This window comes from Dermacentor andersoni, chromosome 11 (assembly GCF_023375885.2).
Source record: "Dermacentor andersoni chromosome 11, qqDerAnde1_hic_scaffold, whole genome shotgun sequence".
Classification (NCBI taxonomy): domain Eukaryota; kingdom Metazoa; phylum Arthropoda; class Arachnida; order Ixodida; family Ixodidae; genus Dermacentor; species Dermacentor andersoni.
In genome coordinates this window covers 78860007-78875006 of record NC_092824.1, presented here as the reverse complement: position 1 = coordinate 78875006, position 15000 = coordinate 78860007, and the positions used below count along the sequence as shown (strand labels likewise).

The 15000-nt window shown below is 50.7% G+C and overlaps 1 protein-coding gene across 1 annotated transcript in view; it reads left to right on the top strand.

The window, feature by feature from the left end:
- The window catches only part of LOC126518256 (uncharacterized), a 23185-nt gene extending 10625 nt beyond the window's left edge, over window positions 1-12560 (top strand). The window contains exons 6-10 of the mRNA XM_072285579.1: window positions 1178-1293; window positions 3087-3582; window positions 5506-5866; window positions 6988-7241; window positions 10228-12560. Coding sequence (XP_072141680.1) covers window positions 1178-1293; window positions 3087-3582; window positions 5506-5866; window positions 6988-7241; window positions 10228-10614 — 1614 coding nt within the window. The 3' untranslated portion in view covers window positions 10615-12560. The remainder of the gene's footprint in view (window positions 1-1177; window positions 1294-3086; window positions 3583-5505; window positions 5867-6987; window positions 7242-10227) is intronic.
- Window positions 12561-15000: the final 2440 nt, after the last annotated feature.

The following is a 15000-nucleotide window of genomic DNA, read 5'->3' as shown; positions in this document are numbered from 1 at the left end:
GGATGCGTTCCTTGCGTTTGTCAGTCACCACTATTCACCGTCACCTATCACTCGCTAGCCGGAGAGCGTCCCAACCAACTTCCATCACCTTTCCAAAGGATCCCAGCCAGGTTTGGGCAGTACGAACAGATATTCTTCGACGTGTCGTCCAGTGGTCTAGGCGGTCTTGACGCGTATCCATTTACCACTGCGGGGATAGGCACGCGGTACGAATCCGCTTGATCGTCTTACGACATCTCGTACCAGCAACCAAATCCCAACAAGTTTCGAACGGTGGCGATATTAGACAGGGTTAGCTATATTAGACACCGCAGCTACGCTTCGGAGGCGTAGCACATGGTACTATGCGTCGACTTCATTAGACGTCCTTGGCGAACGGCTCGAACCCCACGCGCAGGCGGGACGGGGGCGCCTGTTCGCCGCCTATGTCTCGCGTCACGTACAGGGCCTTCACCGTCCCGTCGTTCGCACCGTTCGCCAAGCACGTCCGATTCCGGACGTACAGTATCGAGCCCTGCCCGTCTGTAATGTCCCCGCGGCTTTCGCCGATCACCGTGTAATTGACCCCAGCCCCTGTGTACCGATGAGCCTTTCTTCTCTCGTTGTTGGAGCTCCTCGGTTGCATGTACCACAAACGACGCGTTTCGTTCACCACAAAGCTGAGTGCGCTATTATGCCGCCAACATATCTGCTTGTCTAATAAAAAGAATAATTGAGTAGGACGTATTTCAAAGCAGGAGCGCGCGTAATCTTTTGCTCGCGTTCGTACCTTCCACCACACATTAGTATCGCATGAACTATTAACGTGCTGCGCAATATGCGAAAGAAAATAAGATATATATATTTATATATCACGTCCCGGCGTACTTGCGTACTTCAAGCGCGCAATGCCGAGCGTGGACCGTATTCCACGAGGTTAGGCAGCGACAACGACGGCGTAGAACCTCAGGAACCCATAAGTATGAGCACGCTCTAGCCGCGGACGACGTCGCGGTCCTCGCGGTGTGCGGCGCGCAGGGAGCCGGCGCCGAGCGATGCGGGGGCTGCGTAGCCGTGCGTCTGACCTCTCCTCCTCCAGCGCGAGCAAATGGCCGTAGCGAGGCGAATGGACGCGGCGACCTTTGGCGTCCCTCGCTCTCACTAAAGCTCTCACCGGCACCTCGATACCCCCTCGCAGAGCTCGGTGCGTCACGCTCTCTTCCAAAAGTGGTTCGTGAAGCTGCGCCCCACGTCCGTGATGTACGAGTCGGTTCGTCCCAGGAGTTTCTTCTGGGGCCTCAACTACAGCAACAGGTGGGTGAGCCTGTGTGTGTGTATGTGTATGTATGATATGTATAGATGTGTGTGTACGTGCACCCAGTCCCCGTCTGTACCCTATCTCGGCAGTTCCGTTCAGTACAGCGAAAACCACGTCCGGTTGACGCGGCAAGGTTTTAGCTAATCGGGAGCAACCACCAGTCGGAGGAGGACTCTTTAACTGTCCGCAGCTAGTTCTTTTGTGATCCTTCGGTTCACCCGACGTCATATGCAGAAGGATTAGTGACGGATAGTGAAAAAACTTTTCTTGCTTTTCTTTTCTCGCTCTGACATGACGCGCAACTCTCGCTGCAGTGTATGCATCCGCCGAGACAGATATGCGGGTACTTTGGCACGTAAGAGCCCAGAATTCATTAATTCCTATACGCGTAGATGAACATGGATGGGGAAGGTGTAGTCAATATTAAAGTTAGATTCACTGAACAACAGCCAGAAAGCGCCTACCTATCAAGAAGTCATAGAATATCCTCTTTGAAGCCCCGAGTTTAAGCGGGACGTAACGCTTAGAGCGGGCTCACTCGCATCTCACGTGACTGCACTCGCTTCCTGCGTGGCAGAGCCGAATTCCTGTAAGTGAAATATGCAGCCAGTTCTGTAGGTAATGCCGGTAATAATGCCGGGGGTTGGGATAGACGCCAGGTGTGTGGTAATGCGTGCTGCGAGACATTGTGTGCGACGAGAGAGAGAGAGAGACGGGAAGAAGGAAAGGCAGGGAGGTTAACCAGACTGAGTCCAGTTTGCTACCCTACACGTGGGGAGGAGAATGGGGAGTGAAAGAGAGAGAGAGAACTTAGGTGTAGGATGTCAATAGTCGGGCACTCAAGTCTGTTGCTTTCAAGTAGTGAAAAAGTGCTCGAACTGCTTTCTGCGCTAATGAACTGTGAGGCCAGGCTCCCAAGATCTCCAACGCAATAGCCCGAGTGTTACTTGAGATGAGAGCACCTGAAAACGAAGGTGAATACGAGGGAGGCCTTAGCCCGCGGTGCCAGTGCTTGTACAGGAGGACGCCTGTTCGTTCAGACCTCGGCGAACTGGAGACCTCTTGTCGACACGTTGGCCGTAGGCCGAGGCTACGTCCTCGAAGCATTACGATAAGCCACGGGTGATCGAACGTTTTCGCTGCGGACCGTTTTTCTACTTTTGAAAGGACAAAGTCAAGTCTTGATTGAACAGAATAGCCCAACACGTATCGAAGCCAAGAGTACTGTTTGCGTAGTAAAAATATTTAGCTGAGCCCGTTGTGCCTGACAGCGCTTCGTTGTTTTTTGGGTTCCTTTTTATGCACTCACTTTGGTGCTCGCCTTCCTTTGGTAGACCTACCCTGTGGACCTCTTCTTTAACTGCCTGTTGCTCACTCGTCTCCCCACTACTCGGAGGTAAAAACGACAGACGTCCTTTCAAACATTTGCAAACAGTCTCGATGCACGCTTAAAACGAAATACCAACAGATGACGTGGTAATGCAGAATCTTTTTAGAAAGAGAAACGATGGCTAGGAACCGTCAAGTTAGGGAAAGCAAAAGACACTTTGGTCTGATAGGACTACAGAAGTGCACTCTCTGTCCACAGATGCGGAGGCACTGATGCGAGCATGTTCCCGAGAAATCCGATCACGCAAGCACACTTTCAGGATTTTAACAGACTCGCTAAATTGAATATTGACTTTAGAAGGTGCCGTCCCACTGTCACTGCGTTCGGTCTGAGGAGGCTGGACAACTTTAGTAAGGAGAACTCTGTAACCGTACGTCTGGATCGGGTCGCGGACCGCAGGCCCCGTGAATGGGAGATGCCCCGAGAAGCGCCGCGGGCCTTCGCCGCACCGACCAACGGCGACGACCACGGGCAGCAGCGGGACGACGGCGAGGCGTCCAGGCTGTTCTCGGGCCTGCACCTGGCCGCCGAGCCGCCGACCAAGAAGCCGACGCTGCCGTCGGCCTTCCGCCTCGAACTGGAGCGCGGCCTCTTCCCGCCGCCGGACCTCCCCCGGTCTCCGGGCCGCGAGCGGAAGCTGCCGGCCGTCCGGTGCTGCGAGTTCGGGCCGGTGACGTCGCCTCCGCAGCCGGCGGACGAGCTCATCTCCGTGGACAGCCCGTCCTCCTCGCCGCCGCCCCGCGTCGCGCCAGAGCTGTGGAAGTCCGAGTGCGCGAGGCCCGCCGACGGCTGGCCGGTCCAGGAGCGGGCGGAGGAGCAGGCCTGGCAGCCCAGCGTCGGCGCCTGTGACCCGCTGCCGGGCGCGTGGGACGCGGACGTCGCGTACTGCAAGCCGGTGGGTGCTTCCGGCGGTGCGTCGCGGTGTGCGGCGAGAAGTTGCCACGCGGCCTTGTGCGCGTAGCCGTCATTCCGCGGCCCGTTGCCACGCGGGCTCGTTCGCGTAGCCGTCGTTCCGCGCCCCATCCCGTCACGCCATCGGCGGCCGTAGTAAGAGGGCTCGCCGGTTTCTTTTTTTTTTTTCTTCCTCAAAATAGAGACGCCGGCAAAGGTCGCCCGGCGTCCCTTCTTTGTTGGGGGAAGAGAAACTATGCGAAAATGGCCGAGTGAATGAGTTGTAAGGCTTACTTCGGTTAACGAGGTCTAAGGCAGGATAATGATGTCTAAGACAGCATTCACACTGTCGTCGTCCCACCCCCCTCAACCCGTCACCGTCGCGGTGCCGATTTCCTCCGTCGGGGAAGACCTCGGCTTCCTTGCCGATCCTACTGAGCTGTTCTCAGTCGCTACAGAACGCACCGGTCTTTGGTTAACGACAAAGACCGGTGCATCCCGACAACTCCCGCACAGCTGTACATTGAAAAGGCTAGTGCGTGTGCGCACAGAGCGCATTACGGCTGCAGCAGAATGCTGGACACTGCAGTCGCACCGCGACTGACCTAATTGAGCAGCGGAGAGTGAACGTGCGTTCGCTTGGCTGGTTCGGAGCGTTGTAGCCCAGCTGCGATTGCGCCCGGCACGGAACTCCGCCATATGTATGCATTAAAAGTGCGAAATCGACTCTGTCCTCTGCACTGGCCCATCGCATGAAATGCGAGCGGAATAAATGGGTAACTGCCGCTCAGCTAAGGCTGTCTGTTAAAGAAGTAATGGCATAACAGTTACCATTTTCTTCTTTTATTATTTCTTTTTTTGCTTTATATCAATCCCGGATCTTCAAACCCTGGAAGAAATACTGACAAACCTCGCGAGGCCGTACATGATTTAATATATTAGCTTGCTTACGAGACGGTTTAGGTATCGTATGTGAGGAGGTGCCTGTGTCATGATGTTTTTTTTTTGTGCTTGTCGAGCTACCCCGTATGTTTGCCGGTAATGTCGAGCGTTTTGTACGGCCTAATCGTACCATAGGGAACCGGGATTTGTCAAGCTGCAGTCTTTGTTGCTTTTTTACGGTTACCTCGTTCCTTCGAGATAAATAAAAAATAAATTGATTGATTGATTGATTGATTGATTGATTGATTGATTGATTGATTGATTGATTGATTGATTGATTGATTGATTGATTGATTGATTGATTGATTGATTGATTGATTGATTGATTGATTGATTGATTGATTGCGACACCTAAGGAATACAGTCAAGTCAAAGCAGAGCATCGTGACGATTCAGCACACTTTCCTACTCGCTCCCTCGGTCGTGTGGAATGTTACTAATAAACTTACACGGCTCGATGCCGCAGCATTGTATGCTTCAGACCTCCTTGATTGCAGACGACGAAAGCGGTTGGTACACAACATATCCATAAAAGGTGTCACCACAGTTTTCAGATCAAGCAAAAAGAAAAGACAAAAGGTGAAATATTGGACAAATTGCGATGAGCAGGCGATGACCGCGACTCGTCGAGGCGAGGAAGGGGACATCCCAGTCTTTAGATGCCCGGCAGGAGTATGCACCAGTGTTGTGCGAGAGTAGTCGTGCCTACACCAAAGGGCGTATAGGCACGACTACAACTAGCGCGTTGCGGTTGACGTAAATGGCATAACGTCGCTTCCGTGGCAACGGGACATGCCAGGCCACGGCTTGCATAGAGCGCGAAACCGGCACGTAGAGTGCAGGAGTGATCAGTCTGCACGTGCCCTCTCCCCTAAATGCTCGCTTCTTACTTGGCTCGCCGTGAGCTCGACGAGCCGAGGCGGCCGCGCTGCAGGCTACAGTGTGTGCGTGTCGGAAACAGCAGCCGCCGTAATAATATGCGCAGGCGTCAGCACCGCCTTGCTCAAGCACTACGGCCACGTCGGCGACGGCGACGCTGGTGGAGGCCGTCGTGGACAGCTTCCAGAAGCCGTGGCCGTCGCTGTCGGGCGAGCAGTTCGTGCAACTTCGGCACGAAGAGCAGCGGCAGGTGATGCACGAGCCATTGCAAGAGCCATTGCAAGAGCCACAACAGCAGCAGCATCAGCAGCAGCAGCAGCTGCAGATGCTGCAGGCACCGATGCAAGAGTCCCGGGAGCACCAGCAGCAGCAGGAGCTGCAGCAGGTTTTGAGAGAGTTCCTGACGGCACCGACGGCGCAACAAGGCGGTGCGATGCAGGACTGGCTGAGACCGGTGGAGGTCGTATGTGAGTGTGCCGATGAAAATCCTCGCCCGCAGTTTCCTACTGAAACTACTGTAGAGGTCAGCTCTGGCACTACGACTGTTCGGCTACAGCGGGAACGACGGTGAGCGCATGCTTATTAGTGTTTTAGCGCAGAATCTACAAAAAGCTAGCACACAGAGACACGTGTACTTTTTTTGTAGATGCTGCGCTAAAAGGCTGATAAGTATGGATAGCCAACAAGCCAGAACAATCGCTTTGCTCGGTGATTATATATTTGTTTGATCTTCCTGCTTACAGTACAATGTTTGAGAAAAGCTCGTCTGTAGATGGTGGTAAATGGCACGTGGAACACGTATGTCGGTTCGAGGTTCTCCTTGCGTCTTCATTTACTACGCTTCACCTGCCTTTACTGGGCGTAGAAATTCGAAGAAAGTCAGTTCCTCTAAACGCGAAAGGACGGCAATAGGACTAGCAATATAACTAGCAACCTTGTCTACGTTATCTCTGTCATTCACGTGTGTCACGTGGCACCACAAGAATTCACTTCTAAAAGCCAACAGTGGACAGCTATCACGATCCTCCGCGCATGGTAGCTAGCTCTTTGAGAAGCTATGTGAGAGTGTTTCGCCTTTGTGATAAGCCCAGGCTTGACGCAACAGGCCATAACGTTCCTTCTGCCGGAGTGTGTACAATAATTCCGTTGTCGTGCTGTCGCCGTCACATATCGTAGACGATATATGCACGTCACCTATAGCTTGCATCTGTCGTCCCATGCACAACTGCCTGCTTTACACAAACACGTTGGCTCATTCGGTAACGCTTTTCAAAACAATGAACGACGCTGTATATCTGGCTGCCTGCAAAATGCTTCGATTAACATAGACTTCAACAAGGCGTGGGATATATATATATTACTTACCAAGCATTACCTCGAGATTTATAAGCGACCGTATTCCTGTTCCAGAAGTGCAGTTTACTAACCCAATTTAATAGTCCACCTCATTGTCTCTCTTAAAGTACCGACCGCTCAGCTCCTTCCATTCACCAGAAGAGCACAGAGCATATCGAAATCGTCTGCGCTAACGGCGCAAAAGCGCGGCCAACGAAAACCATCTCGCAATTCCGTGCCGCGCTCTTCGCAGGCCCCAACGACATCTTCGACCTCAGAACGGAGTCGCAGGACAGCCTCTGGGACTCCCTCGACCACTTCATCGGATCGCTGGCGTTCGGCGGCGAGGAACCGCTGGCACCTCGCCTCGCCCAGGGCTCGCCGCGACACAACACGCACGCGTCGTATCCCAGCCCCACGGCGCTTCCCACCGCGCCTCCGTCGACCCCGGCGTCGACCCCGTCGCAGTCGCCACCGGCGATTCCCGGGCCGTCGCCGCCGCCTCAGGTAAGACAACGTTTTGGCGGGTCCGCGGCGTTCCCGTAAATGCAACGACATTTCCGGATCACCTTGCAAACCGGAGGCGTCAGCGTGAGGTGTCGATGACAATTTATTGGCATCCCCCTTTGAAACGGGGCGGTCACAAATAGCCACCTTGCCTGCTTGAGTTACTCGGGTATTATATAATCATCATCTTCATCATCATCACCATCCTCAGCAGCAGCCTGGCTACGCCCACTGCAGGGCAAAGACCTCTCCCATATTTCTCCAACCACCCCGGTCATGTACTAATTGTGGCCATGTTGTCCCTGAAAACTTCTTAATCTGATCCGCCCACCTAACTTTCTGCCGCCCTCTCCTACGCTTCCCTTCCCTTGGAATCCACTCCGTAACCCTCAATGACCATCGGTTATCTCCCCTCCTCATTACATGTCCTACCCATGCCCATTTCTTTGTCTTGATTTCAACTAAGATGTCATTAACTCGCGTTTTTTCCCTCACCCAATCTGCTCTTTTCTTATCCCTTAACGTTACAACCATCATTCTTCTTTCCATAGCTCGTTGCGTTGTCCTCAATTTAAGTAGAACCCTTTTCGTAAACTTCCAGGTTTCTGCCTCGTAGGTGAGTACTGGTAAGACACAGCTGTTATACACTTTTCTCTTGAGGGATAATGGCAACCTGCTGTTCATGATCTGAGAATGCCTGCCAAACGCACCCCAGCCCATTCTTATTCTTCCGATTATTTCAGTCTCATGATCCGGATCCGCGGTCACTACCTGTTCTAAGTAGATGTATTCCCTTACCACTTCCAGTGCCTTGCTGTTCTCTTCCGAGACTGTTAAACATTACTTTAGTTTTCTGCAGATTAATTTTAGACCCACCCTTCTGCTTTGCCTCTCTAGGTCAGTGAGCATGCATTGCAGTTGGTCCCCTGAGTTACTAAGCAAGGCAATATCATCAGCGAAGCGCAAGTTACTGAGGTATTCTCTATTTACTCTTATCCCCAATTCTTCCCAATCCAGGTCTCTGAATACCTCCTGTAAACACGCTGTGAATAGCATTGGAGAGATCGTATCTCCCTGCCTGACTCCTTTCTTTATTGGGATTTTGTTGCTTTCTTTATGGAGGACTACGGTGGCTGTGGAGCCGCTATAGATATCTTTCAGTATTTTTACATACGGCTCGTCTACACCCTGATTCCGCAATGCCTCCATGACTGCTGAGGTTTCGACTGAATCAAACGCTTTCTCGTAATCAATGAAAGCTATATATAAGGGTTGGTTATATTCCGCACATTTCTTTATCACCTGATTGATAGTGTGAATATGGTCTATTGTTGAGTAGCCTGTACGGAATCCTGCCTGGTTCTTTGGTTGACGGAAGTCTAAGGTGTTGCTGATTCTATTTGCAATTACCTTAGTAAATACTTTGTAGGCAACGGACAGTAAGCTGATCGGTCTATAACTTTTCAAGTCCTTGGCGTCCCTTTTCTTATGAATTAGGATTATGTTAGCGTTCTTCCAAGATTCCGGTACGCTCGAGGTGATGAGGCATTGCGTATACAGGGCGGCCAGTTTTTCTAGAACAATCTGCCCACCATCCTTCAACAAATCTGCTGTTACCTGATCCTCCCCAGCTGCCTTCACCCTTTGCAAAGCTCCCAAGGCTTTCTTTACTTCTTCCGGCGTTACTTGTGGGATTTCAAATTCCTCTAGACTATTCTCTCTCACATTATCGTCGTGGGTGCCACTGGTACTGTATAAATCTCTATAGAGCTCCTCAGCCGCTTCAACTATCTCATCCATATTAGTAATGATATTGCCGGCTTTTTCTCTTAACGCATACATCTGATTCTTGCCTATCCCTAGTTTCTTCTTCACTGCTTTTAGGCTTCCTCCGTTCCTGAGAGCATGTTCAATTCTATCCATATTCTTCCTTATGTCAGCTGTCTTACGCTTGTTGATTAACTTGGAAAGTTCTGCCACGCGGAATACGCGACGCGCTAAGACTATCAAAAGCTTTGACGGTATACCGCCATCGTGCACTGCCATGTACAATGTGTGTTACGTGAGTAAAACGTGCGCGTAATAACAATCCTGACCTTTATATATCAGTCTACCAACCAGTGTTGCCACAATTTTTTAAGCGTACCGCTTAAGTGAAACGAAAAGTTGCTAAATTTCTGCCGAGTATTGCTGCAAAGTAGGAAAAAAATCTCGCTAAATCTTGCTATGTCGGCCTGCGGTTGAGTCAAGCTGTTGAAACCGGCAGTTTTTTTTTGCGTTGTCTCCGGCATCATCTATGCGCCTATGGTGCTGAATTATTATTATTATTATTAGTATTATTATTATTATTATTATTATTATTATTATTATTATTATTATTTAGACCATCAGATATACTTCTTTAGGTACATTTGCTGCCTGATCCCTCACATATAGTGCAGTGAAAAAAAGTAAGTAATCCGACGCTCCTCATACTCGCCTCACGCGAGAGCTGACGCGAAAGAGTGCCGTGCGCAGTGACTCCGTCCATTCTCACCCCCAACTCAAATAGAAATACACTGTTTTTGATCGATTTTAATTAGGAGCGTCAAAGTGGAAAACTTGTGCGTGCTTGTGAAGTGTGAGAGGCATGGCAGAACTTAAAAAGAACGTGTGTATATATATATATATATATATATATATATATATATATATATATATATATATATATATATATATATTTGTATATATATACAGAGAGAGAGAGAGAGATAGTGCAACTGACGGTGTCCTGCTCCCGACCACCGTAGTTTGCATTCCGCTCCCGGGGCCGGACCCGTGTATCCAGTGCGTTCCTGAAGAACACTTTGCCAATGGGATACGAACGCACTCTAAATCACAGATCCTGGACCTCAAAGAGGTGCGACGTAACGCTAACTTGTTTCTCTCGTATTCACGGCGAAATTACCTGCGTGTGTTTCTCCCCCCCCCCCCCACCCCCTCCCAGGGCGTCCTACTGCGAAAGATGCACCAGGAGCAGGCAGCCCGCCTGGCGCACCTCCTCCGCGCCGTCGGAATGGCGCTGGACGACCCCGACGAGTGCTTCGCCTTCGTGAACGTTCCCTGGCCCGTGTGGAAGGTTCTGTCCGGGCGCTCCATCGTGAGGAGGAGCACCCCGTCGGGCGGCCGCCGCGAGCGAGAGCGCATAACTGCGATCGTGATGGCGCCCCCGTCCACGCTGCTACCCACCGACGGCGACGGGCCTCCGACCGTGGATCATCAGGCTGAGTGCCGCGCATCGCGACCCCCTGCTGCTACCGGCGGCGACGAGGACGGCCGGTCGTTTCCCGCGGACCAGGCCGACTGCGGAGACCCCGGGTCGCCGCCTGCGTAAAGCGTTCGAAGCGCGTCGGCCGTCTCGAGCGTGCGCCCTTGATTGAGTAATGTGTGTGCCAGCGTTACTTCTTTTTTTTTCTTCTTTCTCTTACAATGCCGGGTCCAGAAGTTGCTAGAACTCCAGTCCAGAAGTCCAGAAGTAAGTTAGAACGAACGGTGCCTTGCCGAGTGGATGAGAAATGTAGCTTGAAACGCTGCGATTCACCCCCCCCCCCCCCCTCCCCCATTACCGTTAGGGTCTCCGGCTATACGTTCCCGTGGCTTTCGGATAGATTTAGCAGGGCGCGGATCCGTACCCGGTGCAAGGCACACGCCGTGCAGCCTCGTTTAGCCACCGCGCCAGTTCTCGAGGAGCAAGTGGAACCGTCGCATCCGTGTGCCTCGCCGTGACGCATTTGTAGACAGACTGGAAGCAAGTACGAATTTCCGAAGGGCGCGGAAGGGCGCATGCGCCGCTGCCACGACGGCGCTTATTGCGGGTGGCGCTTGTGCACACAAGGTATACCAGCACTCTGAGAAAAGTTTGCACCCTTCGAGTCGTATCTTGCCACACAACAATAAGCGTCATCTGTCTTGTCCGCGTTTCCTTTCTTTTAACGCTGCCAGCCCGGTACTTCCCAGTAACGAACGGCATGCGCGTTATCAGCATGACATACCATTGCCGACAGGAAAGCAGCGGGCGCGGCGCTTTCAAGAAAGGAAACGCAAGCGAGGCAGATGACGATTATCGTTGCGTGGCAGATGTACACCCCAAAGGGTGTAAACTCTTTTTAGAGTGACAGGACTGCCTGTCGTCTGCCCTAAGGTGGGAATGGATTCCCGTTCCGCTAAAGTTCAGTATGTATCTCGCTACTGTGTTCTTCTGACTGTGTCTGCCAGAATTAGCACTCCTTGCTAAAAGTACAGGAGCAAGGAGTGCTAAAGCACTCCTTGCTCCTGTATAAATCTTTTTAAGAGTGTAAGAAACGTTTACACCCTTTGTGGTGTATATTTGCCACGCAACAATAATCGTCATCTGTCTTGCCCGCATTTCCTTTCTTGAAAACGCTGCGCTCGATACTTTCCTGTCGAGAATGCTATGTCATGCTCATAACACGTATGCCGTTCGTTACTGGTAAGTACCGGGCTCGCAGCGTAAAAGAATGGAAATGCGGGCAAGACATATGACGATTATTGTTGTGTAACAAATATACACCCCAGAGGGTGTAAACGTTTTGAGAGTGTAAATGTGGGTAAGGCCTCTCGCGTTCCGTCAACGGCGAAAGATAACAGCCTTCTCTCGAGCCTTTTTTAGGCAGGGCTGCGAGACTTGGTTTTCGTGTTGCCTTGTACCTGCCCGAAATGTGATATTCTCAGTGCTCTCCTCATGATTGCCAGCGAGTACAAATACTGAACATGGGCGCATACGTCATCGCCGTTTTTTTTTTCCTTTTTCCTCTCTCGAGCATCTAGTCGGAGCAGTTAGTGCCTTTTGAAGACTACAGCATTGTGATCGTGATGTCTAGTCTTGTACAGTTGAACGCACCTCCGCAGTCTTCCAAGGTTTCCTATTCCAGTCTGAAACTTCGGGAGGCAGGCAGCACGTGACCTTCAAAAAAACAAGCGCCAATACTCGGATGCAACGTGTGCCCGTCGTTCTCGAAGTGGCTGCTATTTGTTCCTTCTGTGCGTGACTACAGTCCCTTCAGCCTTAAACGAGTGTTCGACCAGCCGCCGAGCGCTTCGCACAAGAACAGGTGGTTGTCTTCTAGTGGCGCGTCACTCGACCGTTCTCCGCTTTTGTCACAAAGTCGCGCAGTGTCTTCGAGGTATCGAGGGTTCCCTCGAAGGGTGCTCCGGGACGGCGTTCATTTATTACGTCACGAGGTAGACACGTCTTCCGGGGACGCTTCAATTCGTCGTGCAATTTATGGTCGCGATCTCGGCGTGACGCGTTGCTCTTGGCGTTTAAAAATCATCTTCGTGTCTGCATCCGGTCACGCGGAACGTGGGGCTTTGCAGCCTGGTTGCGCGACAGGTCGGCAAGAAAGACTTCCAGGTCCGAAAGGGCAGCGCCGCAGTGTGGCGACACGTCATCTCCCAGTGCCGACACATCGGCACGCGATCGATGCGCGAGAGATGCTTAAGACGTGCAATGAGAGACGGAACGAGCTCGACCGAAACGGTGCCGGAGGACGAAGTCCACCTAAGATGCCCTGTCCTGCCTCGACACGGAACTTGGCGCACTCCGCAGGTCGGACGGTTTACCGCGCTGCTACTGCTAACGCGAAGCTTCGTCGGCTTATTTCTCGCCTTCCAAAGTTTAGTCCTGGTAATCTCCGGGAGCGTTGGTGACTGCGATGCGGCATGTTCGTTAATTCGATCCTCGGGTTTCTGCGAGTCGTTCCTTCGCGTGATTTTCTTTTTTAATGGACTTGAACTGCCCTCCTTCGCAATTGTTGAAAGTCTGTTGTACGGCAGTTTAGCCGGTGTTTTCACTTGTGAAACCTCCAGGCCGTGCAGACTGCTGCGTTCCAGACTGTCAAAGACAGCGTCCGCAAGATTGCGTGGTAAGCCAGTTTCGTCTCCCTTTGTTGTGGCAATGGTAATTCGGTCGTCAGCAAGCGCTTCGTATTGTTTGGGACGAGGCAGCGTTAAGTGATGTTTACCTGGAGTTATCGTTGAGATGGTCATGACTCTCTCTAAACATTATGAAACAAGCTTGCTCATTTCAGGCTTCCTACAAACTATGGGTATGACAGGTTTAAAAGAGCCGTTACAGCCTCACCTACCGACCGCGAAGCGTAATACTTGGGACCAAGTTTGCCAAGTTTGTGTCCAGTGTTTGGCGTTCAGTGACCGTGCTGCGATTTCGTCTATTCCACGTGCAGAGTATGTTTCCTTTTTTTTCTTTGTGTCGACCCGCACTCACTGTCTCAGCAAAAAGCCACTGTCAGACGCAAAGGAATTTCAGTCGAACGCACCCACGTTACTCAACGGGTCCTCGCGTTTTGCATCTCTCTAGTATTTTTTTTTCAGTATTTTCATGCGTGTCGTTTCTGCGTTTCGTTCTAGTTACATTACTTTCTTTTTTCAGCTGCGAATCGGTTGTTGCTCAAATATACCCTTAAGTGTATTTCCACACGCCATATATATATGTATGTATGCATTTATTTCTCGTTGTCAATATTCGTTTCTTTTCGCGTTGCTTTTCCGTTATTCGTTCTCATTATTATTATTTGGACGCATGAGGGTAGGCGCAAGCATATGAACAGCCATTAGCCTCTATCGTGATGACGTATTTTTATATGCCCTTGACAGCTCGGTCGTTCTGCATTCCTAGATCCCATATTTTTTCTTACTCTTGCACACCGAACTATAGTAAAGCATGTCCTCGATTCGAACTTCTACGATGTTAAAGTTCTAAAAGTTTAGGATCAGTTCGTTGCATGCTCAGTTCATTATTACTCAAGCTTTATCGCATGCTCGTTGCACGTTCTTTCTTAATTAAAGTTAGGCTTGTCCTGGCGTGAACGCTGAAGTCAGTTTCCAGCACTGAAATGCCTGCATCAACTGTCGACACAATTTTCCTAGTGTCTCCAGTGCATGTTGGTGTCTACATTCCGATACGTTTGATCTTCTCAACGGTGCATAAATTTGATTATCTGTAGCGTATATGCCTTGATCAAAGTTGCGACTGTGATAAATTATGACGACGTGTAACATGCACTGATTGCTGGGCCTTTGAGCCAGAGCAGACAAAAGCGAGCTTATCAGCGTGTTCATTTTTCTGATAAGCATTCGCTGCAAGCATGTTATCGACGTTTCAAATTTACCCGTGACTATGTCACACGCCGCTGAATGCCTGAAAATCTTGCATGATATTTTGTGGTTGACTTTATCATTGTTTCACTTGGTTCAAAGTTGACTCCAGATATAGCCTCAGAACTGTCTTTCGTGTCAATATATGTACGGGATGTCAAAACATCAAGTCGTGTTTTCATTCACCGAAGAGTGTTTGCCGTTGTTAAGTGCAAGGAAATTTTACTCAGATCAACACGTCACCTCACTGCTTGCTCTACAACGCCGTCGTTCACTGTTTGATGCGCTACACATGTGTTCCCCTGGTACTCTTATTGTTTTGCGTTATGTATTATAGCGATGAGAAAACCCCAAAAAAATTTGTTGCAATAAAACTGTACAAAAATTTTTAAAAATCTCCGCGCGTTATTGCTAGTCACCCTTTTATGAGCGGTGCACTTTAAGACGTTGCAGAACGCTCACGAGAAGATAAAGAATTTTACTTTCGTGTACCCTAAGCTATGAAACGGATGGCTGTGAGACAAAAAGAGGGAGTGTATTGAGTTGACCTCGCTTGCTTGTCTCGCCAAACTTAGCCAAACTG